This window comes from Macaca nemestrina, chromosome 14 (genome assembly GCF_043159975.1).
Source record: "Macaca nemestrina isolate mMacNem1 chromosome 14, mMacNem.hap1, whole genome shotgun sequence".
In the NCBI taxonomy this organism is placed as follows: Eukaryota; Metazoa; Chordata; class Mammalia; order Primates; family Cercopithecidae; genus Macaca; species Macaca nemestrina.
In genome coordinates, this window is record NC_092138.1 from 113,540,360 (window position 1) to 113,554,809 (window position 14,450).

At 47.5% G+C, this 14,450-nt stretch overlaps 2 protein-coding genes across 3 annotated transcripts in view; one reads left to right on the forward strand and one right to left on the reverse strand.

The window, feature by feature from the left end:
• The window catches only part of LOC105464104 (transcription termination factor 1), a 33,495-nt gene extending 28,024 nt beyond the window's left edge, over positions 1-5,471 (reverse strand). For both annotated transcript variants that reach the window (XR_011612898.1, XM_071078502.1), the window contains exons 1-2: positions 5,374-5,471; positions 271-1,653 (exon numbers count right to left, since the gene is read on the reverse strand). Coding sequence is in view for 1 of the 2 variants with exons in the window: in XM_071078502.1 (XP_070934603.1) it covers positions 271-1,646 (1,376 nt within the window). In the remaining variant the exon portion in view is untranslated. The remainder of the gene's footprint in view (positions 1-270; positions 1,654-5,373) is intronic.
• Positions 5,472-8,770: 3,299 nt separating this feature from the next.
• The window catches only part of LOC105464065 (cilia and flagella associated protein 77), a 170,857-nt gene continuing 165,177 nt past the window's right edge, over positions 8,771-14,450 (forward strand). The window contains exon 1 of the mRNA XM_011711726.2: positions 8,771-9,183. Within this exon, the coding sequence (XP_011710028.1) occupies positions 8,989-9,183 (195 nt within the window). The 5' untranslated portion in view covers positions 8,771-8,988. The remainder of the gene's footprint in view (positions 9,184-14,450) is intronic.

The window sequence follows — 14,450 nt, forward strand, 5'->3', positions numbered from 1 at the left end:
ACAAGGAAAAACCTCGTGTCTACTAAAAATACAAAATTAGCCAGGTGTGGTGGTGCATGCCTGTAATCTCAGCCACTTGGGAGAATCGCTTGAACCCGGGAGGCGGAGGGCACAGTGAACTGAGATCGCACCGTTGCACTCCAGCCTGGGCAACAAGAGCAAATCTCCGTCTCAAAAAAAAAAAAAAAGAGTCTGTGCTAAATAAAGAGGCATGGGCAGAATCCATACAAAAGAAATATACCAGTAGCTGGCATACCACTCCCACGTTACCTTGGCACCTCTTGCATATGCTTGCTTGCTGAACAGGCCCGGGTTTTCTTTCGTCGGGGCCTGGGTTTCACACTTTCTTCCATCACGGCGCCATCACCTTCTACTGAATCAAAGAGTGTGCTCTCAGAGTTCTTACTGGACACTGAAAAACCATCACCAGACGCTACGGCCCTTTTAGCAGACTTAAGCTTCCTTTTCTTAGACTTCTTCTCTGTACTGTTGGATTCCTTGAACCCTTTAAGAGCCTTCCTGCCTTCCACAATCCCAACCTCACGGCCCACCTGTGATCCTTCAGGGTATGCACTCTCAAGGCTCTCAGGCATGGCCACTGCCTCAAATTCCTGGTGATTGGACTTTTTCTTTTTTTTCTTAGACTTGTTTTTAGAAGCCGGTGCTGGTAGTTCTGCAGTTTCACCATGTAGGCCCACAGCAGGCCGGGATTCCTGCGTCTCAGTCGCAACCTCGCTGCCCACTTGTGATCCTTCAGGCATGGCCAATGCCTCAGAGTCCTGGTAACTGGACTTTTTCTTCTTTTTTTTCTTAGACTTTTTTTGGTGAGTAGGTCCTAGTAGTTCTGGAGCTTCACCATCCAAGCCCACAGTAGGCCGAGATTCCTGCATATCAGGCTCAGCCTCACTGCCCGCTTGCGATCCTTCAGGCATGGCCAATGTCTCATATTCCTGGTTGCTGGACTTTTTCTTTTTTTTCTTACACTTGTTCTTATGAGCAGATGCTGGTAGTTCTGTCATTTCACCCCCTGGACCTATAGAAAGCCAGGACTCCTCCTGGTGGGATTCCGACTGAGGCAGGGCATCCATTGCCCGCTGGCCCTCCTGTACAGCATCCCAGGATGCAGCTTTCCTCCGATGCTTTTTATTCTTTTTCTCCCTAACTTTATTGTGCAGTGCTTCTGATTTATGTGTATGTGACTTAGCAAGTACCTGAAATTTGTCTGTTTTAGGCTCTCCTGGTAACTTCCGTTCCATGCTCATATCAACACAAATGACATCAACATCCTTTCTAAAAGGCTTTGGTGTGTTGCTAATATTTTCTTTATCCACAAGGACAACTGTAACACCTGCTTCCTCTTCCACCTCCAAAGCACTGTATCTTCTCTTTTTTCTCTTTTTGAGTGTAGCAGTGGCATTTTCAGCATCATCATGGATTCTGGATTTTTTCAAAGGAGAAGAAATGAGATGCTGGAAATCTTTTTTCCTCTTTTTCCTCCTAGTTATTTGAGACTGTTCACTCACCAGGGAGGAGTCTCTGAAAATTTCGTGGGAATGTTTCTGAGGTCTTTCCTTATGTGAATACTTTTTCTTTTTCTTGTCAGAAACTGGAGTGTGGATTTCAAATCTGCGTGATTCTCCTTCCATTTTATTCCTATATGGAAATGTGATGACAACAATGGTTTATTTTTGCTTATTTTTTTTTTTTTTTTTTTTGAGACAGAGTCTCGCTCTGTCACCCAGGCTGGAGTGCAGTGGCGCCATCTCGGCTCACTGCAAGCTCCACCTCCTGGGTTCACGCCATTTTCCCACCTCAGCCTCCCGAATAGCTGGGACTACAGGTGCCTGCCACCATGCCCGGCTAATTTTATTTTTGTCTTTTTAGTAGAGACGGGGTTTCACCGTGTTAGCCAGGATAGTCTCTATCTCCTGACCTCGTGATCCACCCACCTCAGCCTCCCAAAGTGCTGGGATTACAGGCGTCAGCCACCGGTGCTGGCCTATTTTTGCATTTTAAACATAGCCTCAGGGGAAAAAAAATCACAGCAAAATGAAATTGTATGACAAATGACAAGCCTGTAGTCATGATTACAAATTTTATATTATTCTAGATACACAGGTGGCTCACTGGAATTCTGTCTGGTCCCACCGCCTTTATGATGGAGAAAAAAATAGTTAACAGAGAACAACAGTGCCCTGTCCCCCACAGCCTCACCTCTGACTCACATGTCCAACTCTGCGTTTAAGCCACAAGCAGCTTGTTTTGGTTCCTCAAACACGCCACAACCTTTCCCCCCAGCTCTCCATGACATTCTCTCCACTGTCTCCCCACCCTCCTTGCCTCTTGCCACCTTCAGAGCTTGGTTTGAAGATCAGTTCTTCAAGAAAGTTTTCCCTGATTCCTTAGGCTTGGCCTGATTCCCAAGTAACATACTTTCATATTTAAAAAATAAACACTTAGTCATTTACAGGCTGTCTTCTCTGCTTAAAAAAAAAAAAAAAAGAAAGAAAGAAAAAAGAAAAAAAGAAAACAAGGAAGAAAAAGATGGTTTATCTGTCTTGTTCCCCTCTGTGTTTCTACCACGGAGAAGCCATTAGACCCCATTAGAGTGCAGGATCCACAAAAGGGCTTCACAGTGGGGATATCAGGTATCCACTGACCTCAAACCAGAAGTCAGCCTCTTTGTGAAAGAAGTTGGATATGCCTTGTTAGTGTCCAACAAAGAGCAAACATTCTGCAAAACACTGGAATAAATTTCATAAGCCACTAACGTTAATACTCACATATCAGGTGTGTGCACTTGGAATTAAAATACAGTAACAGAAACGCACTTTCCAAAAGAGATGATTACAAATATAATTTTGCAAACATGTCTTATTGTTCTCTTTGCTCTGTGTTGCTTCTGGGTTTCATTTGTTTTTAGATTTTATTTTTGGCTAAATAACACATTTACATGGTACAAAAATCAAAATAATCTTCATATTTCTTCTCCTTTCTTACACAGAAGGTAACAGCTATATATTGTGATCTGCACTTGCTATTTTTCCTTAACAGACCCCAGAGCTCTCTCTATATCAGCGGTCTTTAAAGTCTGAATGCTAAGCATATTTTCTACAGAAGCTACCTAGTTTATCCTGGGTAGTAAATATCAACTGTATTAGACAAGAAATAGGTCACTCCCCCAAGTCTAACACACCTGCTTGTGCTGCCACATCCTCTCTCTCTCACTTGCTGCAACAAAGGAAGTGTCCCTTCTTCTGTCAAAGGCTATTTCCTTCCGTTATAGGAAGGAAAATGTGTGCTGGCTCCCAACCCCCTCCTGCCTTCTCAGAGAGATAGTGGTCCCCCAGGTACCCCATCTCTCTCCTGTATCTTCAGCCTGTGTTTTCTAGCAAAACACCAATAATATTTAATCTCCTCTAACTTAAAAAAAAAAAAAAGCAACTGTCGTCTAACCCTAAGTCTCATCCAGCTGTTCTCTTTCTTCCCCTTCACAGCAACATTCCTGATAGAGAAATCACTCTTTTCATTACCTCACCTTTCATCCACTTATTAACCCACATCCTTGGAGCTCCCACCCCACTACTCCACTGAGACTGCTCCAGCAAGAGTGTCCTTAAAGCCACTAACTTCAACAGATGCTTTTCAGGCCCATCTTTTAGGACCTCTTAATAAATCACAAACAAAACAGATTATTATCATTTTTTGAGACGGAGTCTCGCTCTGTCGCCCAGGCTGGAGTGCAGTGGCGTGATCTTGGCTCACTGCAAGCTGTGCCTCCCGGGTTCACGCCATTCTTCTGCCTCAGCCTCCAGAGTAGCTGGGACTACCGGTGACCGCCACAACGCCCGGCTAATTTTTTTGTATTTTTTAGTAGAGACAGAGTTTCACCGTATTAGCCAGGATGGTCTCAATCTCCTGACCTCATGATCCACCCACCTCGGCCTCCCAAAGTGCTGGGATTACAGGCGTGAGCCACCGCGCCCGGCTGATTTCTTTCTTTCTTTTTTTTTGGAGACAGAATCTCACTCTGTCACCCAGGCTGGAGTGCAGTGGCGCGATCTCAGGTCACTGCAACCTCCGCCTCCTGGGTTCAAGCGATTCTCCTGCTTCAGCCTCCGGAGTAGAAGCTGGGATTACAGGAACACGCCACCAATCCCGGCTAATCTTTTTATTTTTAGTAGAGACGGGGTTTTGCCATGTTGGCCAGTCTGGTCTTGAACTCCTGACCTCAGGTGACCCACCTGCCTCGGCCTCCCAAAGTGTCAGGATTACAGGCGTAAACCACAGCGCCCAGCCTTGATTTCTTTATATAACATTTCCCCTTCCATCAGTTCCTTTCCTTCTTTTTTGTAAATACTTCCTCTGGTCTCTGGAGCCTAGTACAACCTTCTAAACATATAGTCTCTCCCTGCTAAAAACTTTTTAGAGTTTCCCTGTTATTCTTAAGATAAAGTCAAAATCCTCACAGACCTGCAAAGGTCTTCATTTCTTCATAATCTAGCCTAGAGATGGAGAGAGGTAGGTCCATGCCTACTTCTCTACCTCTCACTTCTCTCTAGGTTTCAGAAACCCTGCTCTTTTCAGTTCCCACCACACTTCTGGCAATTATAATATGATCGGCTTCTTGAGGGCTGGAATTTTGGCCACCTTGCTCCCAAATGGCTCCCCAGTGCTCCAAACATATTGAAAGAACGGATATGCATTTATCCCCCCTTACTCAGAACATACACTTCCCGCCCTGCAGATATGTGCTCAAACCTGGTCCCGGATTCTCTCACCGCCTTTGAGGTGCCAGAAAAACCCCGCTCCGCTCCCAGGTGGGCGCTCCAGGGCTGAGAGGGGAGGAACTAACCAGATGTGAATTCTCCATCTTCTCACTCCCAAAGACCCAAGCCTCGGCCAGGCGCGGTGGTTCACGCCTGTAATCCCAGCACTTTGGGAGGCTGAGGCGGGTTGATCACCTGAGGTCTGGAGTTCGAGACCTGCCTAGCCAACATGGTGAAACCCCGTCTCTACTAAAAATACAAAAATTACCTAGGCGTGGTGGCGGGCGCCTATAATCCCAGCTACTTGGGAGGCTGAGGCAGGAGAATCGCTTGAAACCAGGAGGCGGAGGTTGCAGTGAGCCGAGATCGCACCACCGCACTCCAGCCTGGGCGACAAGAGCAAGACTCCATCTTTAAAAAAAGAAAAAAAAAAGATCCAAACCTCAGTTTCCCCAAGATAAGGCCTGGGGCGAAGACGCGGCCTGGAGACCTCAGGCCAAAAGGCGGGTCTCCCAGAAGACGGGGAAATCCACCACCCCACGCTGGGTTTTTACGTGCGCATTTTGAAATGCAGAAACAACTAACAAAGGCGCTTTCAACTTACCCTCCGAAAGCGCTACCACCTTTCTCCCAACCCGGAAGTGCTGCTGTTGAGGAAGCGGAAGTAGTAGTGCGTCACCTTCCGGCCCCCTCGGCGTCACGCTGTCATGGTAACACGGCTGGCGCTAGGCAGTGGAAGCGCGCGCAGTTGTCTACCCATTTTCCTTCTAGGTCCTTTAGAGGTCAGGTGGGGTAGAGCGTGCTCCTAAAACGAAGAAAGTAGGACAGAATGCCCCTCCATTGACGTACTAATGCATGCGTGCATTCCATTTATTCCAGTTTTTGGTGAACTCCAGGAACAACTTGGGAAGACAGATGACAAATCAACTAAGATAATTTCAGATTATCTTGTAAGAAAAATAAAATAGGGTAACATGATGGAGAGTGACTAGGGGACAGTGGGTATTACTTTAGATGTAAGGGAGGGCTCACTGAGGAGTGACATTTGAGCTGAGTTTTTGGTGAACTCCAGGAACAACTTGGGAAGACAGATGACAAACAAAGCAACTAAGATAATTTCTGATTACCTTGTAAGGAAAATAAAATAGGGTAACATGATGGAGAGTGACTAGGGGACAGTAAGTGCTACTTTAGATGTAAGGGAGGGCTCACTGAGGAGTGACATTTGAACTGAGTTCTAAATGAAAAGGGCAGGCAAAAAATCTAGACAGAAGAGTGTTCCAGGCTGGAAGTGAATGGAAAAGTCCTGAACTTGGTTGGTGGAGGACCTGGGAGAAGACCAGAGCAGCTGGAGCAGAGAGTGAATTCACAGAGTGAACCCACAGGGTGACAGGTCGCACACGCCCAGCCTAAGTGAATGCATGTGAATGCAGGGGAGGGGGTAGGAGATGAAGTCAGAGGTCTGCAGGTGCAGAGTCTGATGGATGTTAAGCTTGGATGAAGTCTCAGAAGGTTAGAGCTGGCAGGAGTTTGGAGATCTATCCCAGTCTTCCCATTTCAACAGAGTCCTGAAAAGACCTAGCTAAAAGGGCAGCTTTAACCTGGCTATCAATTCAAGGCCATTATGTTTACCAACCAAACGTTTAACCTTTTTGGATAGGGAACATATACGATATAGGCAACAAGTTTTCTCACTTAATCCTTGTAGGTATCTATGAGGTATTATTAATCCCACCTTGTGGATAAGAAACCTGGGTTTACAGTAACTTGTCAAAGGTGACTTAAATGGGCCAGCCAGAAATCAGACCTATGCTCTTTCTACTACTCCACTATCTTGCCCCTCACTGTTCCACCTGACTTCTATGTGATCTGCCAAGTGTCTTTGATTTAAAAATGCACAACCTATGCTTCCATGAAAGTCTGGAAGGGAAGCAGGTTGGAGAAACGATGAACCTATATATGCTGCTCTGGGACGTGGATGTGCAGTTGGAGCTCTGTCTGGAGAAGTCTGTAAATGTGGTGGTGTCCACTGTTGATACGTAAGGCCTTGAAGTCCAGGTTCGTCATTGGTGTCACGTGTTCTGTGGTGAGCCCACTTACCCAGAGCCTTGTGGTACTAGTGATGCATGAATGAACCCACAAAAGGCTGGCACTAGAGGAGAGATTAGAGATCATACAGGTTAGTGGTTTCCAATCCTCCTCCAACTGCACCAATCACTTGGGAAGCTTTTTTGTTTTGTTTTATTTTAAATGCAGATTCTCAACTTTGCAATGGATTTTATAATAAACACTATTGTATCACATTAAAATCTTCGGACATGATAATGACATTGTAGTTATACATGGGAATGTCCTTGCTACCTGATGAAGTAACTAGGGTTAAATATGGTGTTGACAGATACTTTTTCAGGTGATTTTGTATTGTGTGTATGTGCATACTCACACACAGAGAGAGAGCAAGAAAATGTGGCCACTGCTGGGGATGGGTGAATCTGTTAGTCCAAATTACACCATTTTGTAAGCCCCCTGCCATTTCACAGACCTTGCTTAGAGTGAAACATTCCACAGGGGTTCAGGCGGTGAGAAACAGCATGCCTCTTATCATATTCTGCTGGGAGAAAGTGCCAGGAACATCACATTCCACCAGAACAAAGTTCAAACTGCCTCATCATGGGAATACCTTATCAACATCTTCCCAGGCAGTAGGCTATTCCCCCCGGGGCCCCTCCCTGCCCAGGCCTATAATTTCCCCAGCTTGTAAGCAGCGGTGGGCACTGCCATTCAGCTGGTCTCCCACCTCTGTAGGTCTTATGCTGAACATAAAGCCTGCATTTGCTGTAGAGCCGCCACTCTTTCTTTAACCCTCCCCTTCCCTTCAAAATCTAACAGAATCTAGGTGAAGCCTATATGTATTTTCATTGTATTCTTCTTTTGACTTTCAACTTTTCTATAGGTTTGAACTTTTTCACAAAGTTGGGGGTGGGTGGTTAAGGGGTTTTTTAAAAATGCAGCATCTGTCCTGGTGAGGTGGCTCATGTCATTATCAGAGCAAGACTCTGTCTCTTAAAAAAAAAAAAAAAGAAAAAAAAGAGAGCCTCAGGTGACATTTCCAGATATTCTGATTCAGTGAGTCCTGTGAATCTTCGTTCTTCTTTTTTTGGCACACATTCTCATTCTGTCATCCAGACTGGAATGTAGTTGCCCAAACACGGCTCATTGTAGTCTCAACCTCCTCCAGCGATCCTCCTGCCTCAGCCTCCCCATAACTGGGACCACAGGTGTGTGCCACTACACCTGGCTAATTTTTTAAATTTTTGGTAGAGATGAGACCTCACCATGTTGTCCAGGCTGGTCTCAAACTCCTGGCCTCAGGCCATCCTCCCTCCTAGGCTTCCCAAAGCAATGGGATTACATGGGTGAGCCACCGAGCCCAGCCCAAATCTGTATTTTTCAATTTCCCTTCATTCTGTTGCTTAAATTTGGGAACCATTGGTCTAATCCAACTCTAGACTTTCCTTGTCACCCATCTCACAGGACAAAAAAAAAAAAAAAAAAAAAAAAAAGCCCATTGGATCCAACGAGTCCTCCCAGTGGGTCAGCCTCAGCATCACGCTTGGAATGCCTTTCGTGCTTTCTCTCGGGTGTGTGTGCGGCGCAAGGAGTAGAGGTGGGGAGGGTTTGTGAGTGGAATGGGGGTGAGCAGAGGATGGAGTCTTTGACTTGAAAGACTAGTGTAAATGACCCTCTAAGAGCCATGCCGCTTTAAACGCAACCCACTGGAGATTCTCGGTTCTCCTGTATCGATTCAGGAAAACTCCAAACAATTCCACACTGGTAGCCACCAAGAGTTTCTTGAAAGAAAAGTACAAGCCGAGCCGGGCTCTGTTGGCGTCCCGTCGCCAAGGAGACGGGCCGTTGCATTCGTCCTCCAGGGGTGGTCTTGGTTTTCTTTCCTCTCCCAGTCCGCAGCGCGGGGCCCAGGAGACGCCCTGAGGATCCGGCGGGGCTTCTTCAGGGTTCCGGAGCTCTTTGCAATTAGGAGCCGGCGCGAGGGGGGCGCGCCTGGCTCCAGAGGGGTCCTGGCATCTGAGTTTCCCCCCTAGGATCCCGGTGGTGCGGCCCGGGTCGCCCGGCAGGCGCCTGGGAGCTCCCAGCTGGCCTGGACTTGGGGAAGCGCGCCCAACCCAGCCCGCGGGCCGACTCCCCGGCGACCCCAAGGATGCCAGAGGGCAGGAACGCCGGCCTGGACCCCACGCGATGGAGGAAGCAGCAGCAGCCTGTGCGCCGCACGGTCAGCCATGTCTGCCCGCCCCCGCGGCGGCCCCTGACCGTGGCGGACATCCGTCCCGGCATGGAGAACGAGCGGCTGGGGGTCGTGCGGGACTCCATGTTTCAGAACCCCCTCATCGTCAAGGTGAGCACCCCACGCCCACCGCGCTTTCGCGGTCGCCGGCTCCGGGCACCCACGCCGCCGGGGGTCCCCACCCGCCGCGCCCTGGCCCCTCGGCCCGGGGTCCGAGCGCAGCGTGGGAAGCTCCAGCTCTGGTCCAGACAGGCTTGAACCCCTGTGCAGGTCGCGTCGCCTCTCTGAGCCTCGGTTTCCCCATCCTCACAGTGGGATGATAATGGCACCACTAAAGGGACTGGGAAGACTGAATAAGGGTAATTTCTGCGGGACCCCGGGACAGAGCCTGACATGGGGTAAGCCTGCAATGGGGGCTGCTGTGGTTTCCCACAGAGTGAACCCCACAGGGTGAGAGGTCGCACACGCCCAGCCTAAGTCCTGGCTGCCAGCACTCCTAGGGTAAAGGCCGCCTCTCCCGTTCCCCTGCACGCCTGGGGTACGTCTATGCAGCGGGGGCTCCGTGTCTGTCCTGGAAGCATCACGTCGAATATTCATTTCCGTCCGATCATACTTATTTCTCACCTAAATTACAACCCTAAGAGAAAAAAAGCACAGCCTTTGGCTTAGGAGGCTCCGCAGACAAGAATGAGGGAGCTGCGGTTTCGGGCTAGATCACATTGCGCTTCCCTCCTCCCCACCTTTAGCCTCGCTTCCCGCTGATGGGAAACCAACACTGCTGTGGCGGCCACACCTTCCCGGGGGCTACGGGAGAGGTCAGGCTGAGGCTTGGGGGTCGGGGAGCAAGCCTCGGGGCGAATTTATCTTGCGCCGCTGGAGGGCAGTGCGCCTTTAAAAATGCGCTCCGCGTCCCAGGTGCGGGAGTGGAAGGCGCAGGTGGTAACCGTGGATTCAGCAACAATTATTTGTGTGACCGCCAGGCGCTGAGTAGAGCCCAGAGGTGGTGGTGGCGATTTGTTTTTGTTTTGGGGAAAAGGAAACCCGTGCTAGAATTAACTGAGTTAATTGGCTCCTGGCAAAACATTGACTCCCTCCTCTTGCCTTCCCTAAACTCGGTCCTGCAGAGGAGGAAGGATACTGCCCAGGTGCAGGCTGCAGCTGGGGGAGGCTGACTTACCGTGCTCGTGCCTTTCCATCGAATAGGCCCCTTGGGCCCCTCAAAGTGCAACAAGGTCCTTCACTTACTTCTAGATGAGAAGAACCACTCTCAGTGGACAGGCAGGACAGGCAGGTGGGGCTCACTATTCTTGTATCAAGGAGAGAATCACGCCCGCCACCTCTGACTACCATAAGGTTAGGTCGTTGCTTTTGTTCAAGTAGTTAGTAGGGAGCCAACTTCTTCCTACTGAAGTGTAGAGTGAGGGCATATGGAGTTATTCTCCATGGTGAGTTAGCATGTGGTGCCCACGCTGAGCGATATGTACGTACACACACGTACATGCATATGCATTTGTGTATGCGCCTATATACATACGGTTTACATCTATGATGTATACATGCACACATATGTATAATATACATGTACATATGTGTAAGATGTATGTACATATATGTAAATTTCCCCCTTCTTTTCCTTTTTCCTTTTGCTTCCCCCGACCCATCCAGCTATATCGAGGACAGCATTTGGCCTCTGGATGGCACTAGCTGAACAGCTTCCAGGACCGATTCAATCCCTGATTTCTGAACCCAAGCTTAGGGTTGGAAAATGTACAGGAGATGACTCACCCACGACTGGGGTTCTGTCTTCAGGGCACGAGATGCAGAGCGGGTCTGCCCTGGCCCCTGGTGACCATGCTGGAGCAGCAGAGACCCACTTCCAGGGTCCCGCTCTCTGAAGATGGAGCCTGGGGTTCTCTTCTTCCATCAGGGGCCGCCAGGGGGCAGCCTTTACCTCTGGCTTTCCTTAGTGGGTTCTTCAGGGTCCGTAAGGTACTTTCTGGAGCAGTTAAGGTGACATCCACTTTTCGGTATTTACCACGTCATATAATATTAGAATATCTTATAACTGTAGAGGTCAAAACCTGACCTAAATAGAAGTTGGCAGAGAAATTGACCACAAAAGGGAAGCTTGACCGTTACCTTTTCCAGACCCCTTTTGCAAATGAGCACACTGAGGCCACCTCTGTTTTGTTTGTTTGTTGTTTTTGTTTTTGTTTTGCTGAAGGTTTTGGCAGAGCTTGGGTTTGCAGCTTCGTTGGCTAACTCCCATCCCAGCATTATTTTTACCAATCCAAACAGCTTCCTATATTATTATTTTTTTAATTATGAAACAACTTTGGTGTTTTTGACTTTAAAGAAAAAGGGAAAATGGAAAATATGTGAGGTTGGGGAGCTTTAAGATTTTTTTCTTTGCATGTTATGGAAATTTCTGTTGAGCTCGGCTTGTGGATTTCTTCATTGTGGCATGTCAGTTTCACCACCACAGATTTTCAGATCCCCGTGGTAGCCTGTGCCTCACCGCTATGTATGGTAGAGGTTGGGAGTGCACTCTGCCTTGGTGTCTTTAGGAGGGTCATTAGAACTAAAGTATATGTTGGTTTTGTCTAAGTCTGAACCTGAAGGTGTGCGTCTATATTGGAAGACTATAGCACCTTAGAAATAGGCATTTATTCTACCGTATTGGGGGGTTGTTTCTTGGGTTGCTTTCTCCAATGAATAGGATCAGCATTTTTTTTTTTTTCATTTAAAATGTAGAAACACTGAACAAACTCAACAGTGTTATTTCACATCCATAAAATTTACCAGGATGTATACACATCAGTTATTCAAGAACATGTTGGCCGAGCGCGGTGGCTCAAGCCTGTAATCCCAGCACTTTTGGGAGGCGGAGATGGGTGGATCATGAGGTCAGGAGATCAAGATCATCCTGGCGAACACGGTGAAACCCCGTCTCTACTAAAAAATACAAACAACTAGCCGGGCGAGGTGGAGGGCGCCTGTAGTCCCAGCTACTTGGGAGGTTGAGGCAGGAGAATGTCGTAAACCCGGGAGGCGGAGCTTGCAGTGAGCTGAGATCCGGCCACTGCACTCCAGCCTGGGCGACAGAGCGAGACTCCATCTCAAAAAAAAAAAAAAAAAAAAAAAAAAAAAAAAGAACATGTCTGCAAAATGCCACTGTAACCAAATGAAAAGTGAAAAACTGAAACATCCAAGCAGGTATTTTATCTACAAATGCTCAACAATCATTTGCCTCATTTAAAACCAAGTCAACTGGTTATTTAATAGGAGTGATTGAATCAAGTCGGTGTTTTACGTGGCCACAAAAGATGTAAATATTTTCCATTAGAAAGGGTTTCGACTCTAGTGTAGACAGTGATGTGCAGTTAGCCAGTTTTCCTTCAAATGTGACTCTGGGAAGAATAAAATTAAATAGAGAAAGAACCAAGCTTCTCCCTGCTTGGTTCTCATTTCTCCAGAATTCTGTGACTCCACACAGAATCCTGCTACAATAGCCTTCAAGACTCCTTCACAAAACCTGTCAGGGTTGCACCTTTCTTGCCATCGGAACTCAGCTGATAACCTGTCAATACAATTATAGGGAGAGACTGCTTGGTTTGCTCCCCTGACAGCCTTGGATCTTCTGTCGCCCCGGAGAGGCTGCCTATGTACAGGGGTGGAATTTATGGAATCGAGCACCCTTAGAAAGTGCAAATGATCCTGGCACCTGATTTTTTCATAATTTATTACTGATTTTGTTTTTCTGTGGGGTTTTATGTAACCAACAAGAAGTGCATGCATTTGTAAAATGGAGTCATAGAATAGACACAGCATTTGGGGCTGGAGGGAATCTTACAGACATCTAGTCCACCTCCTTTTTTGAGGAGCTCAAGGCCCAGTGAGGGGAACAGACTCATCCAAGGTGCTATCCTCACCTGGTGGCAGAAGTGGGATGAGACTCAGGTCTCCTGGCTTCCAGCCCCACGTTCTTTTGGCCACAACATACGATTAATTAACCAAAGACAGTCCAGGTTGGTAACATCCTGTACAGCAGGCAGTCAAACAGTGTTCACAGATGAACCAGATTCCAATATCATTTCATTCAATGTTCCTTCCAAAGTGAGCTCTACTGATTTCTTAGGACTTGTTGACAGCCAAGAAATATTTGTTGAAAGTTTACCAAGTGCCCAGTGCCACCCTAAGCTTTCCTGGGGGCATAGAAAGAAGTTTAGAATTCAGCGTTGCTGAGTTTCACAGGAGTCAACCATTTACTATTTAGCTGGGGAGATGGGATACATACACACGTTTATAAATGTTCAGATAGAGATGAACGCAAAGAGGCAGGCAGCTTAGCACAGCACCTGCCGTAAGGAAAGCTCTTGGGAAATGTTAGCTCTTATTCACACACACACACACACACACACACACACACAGAGGCATGTATGCACAAATAAGACAGGCATTGTGATGCGTCTCCACCCCCATAGTTTTCAAGTGAGCTACATTGCCCAGAGAGTTCAGATTTGTGGGAAGGGAGCTCTGGGCAGGTCTCAGGAACCTGGAACCAGACCTTGAAACGTGAAAAAGCAGAGCTGGGAAAGTCATTCAGCTCAATTCCACCCTCCTCAGCTACTAAATGCTTGTAGGTTTTCACCCCAACTTGAGTCCTAGTTTACAAGACCCAGTGCTGCTGCTGGGATCATTATCATTATCATCACGAGGAAGCGTTTATTTAGAGCCAGTGTGTTCAAATTGGATGCTCTACAAAATTAGGCAACCACACCATGCCCACTAATAGCTTAACATCTCTAATAAATATTGATGCTGGCGAACATAAAGGCACGGAGAGAGACCAGCACAAAGAAGGCAGACAAAAGCACAGTTGTACAAATATCCCAGCGTGGGTCAGTATATTTATGCCATTTGAGTACAATCTGAAAATGTGACATGCAGCTTTATTGTTGAAGAGAATATACCCCTGATTGCTCCAATCCTTTTACATTCAATTACAATGTAATAGGAGAAAATAAAACCTTAGGAAGGGATTAAAAAATGAGCTGCCCATTCTAACGGCCCCATCTTGGAGGGCCAGTGGATCGGTTTCATTTTTCTAGAGAGTGCTGTGGGTTGATCCATCCTTGCAACTCTCTCCCTCTTGGCCCTTTTTTCTTCTTTTTAAACCAAAGCCTCCCGCTTCCGGGTGCCCAGTTACATCCTTCAGTGAGTCGGGCTGAGGCAGGAAACTAACTCCCCTGCCCAGCCCCTTGGCCATTTCAGAAAGCTGAGCTGCCCCCTTCCCCAGCTTGTCACCACCCTGGGGCAGCCGCTGCCCTGCCGGAGGAGCCCGCTGTCCTCTTTGTCCCTCTGAAGAAGGTGTGCTT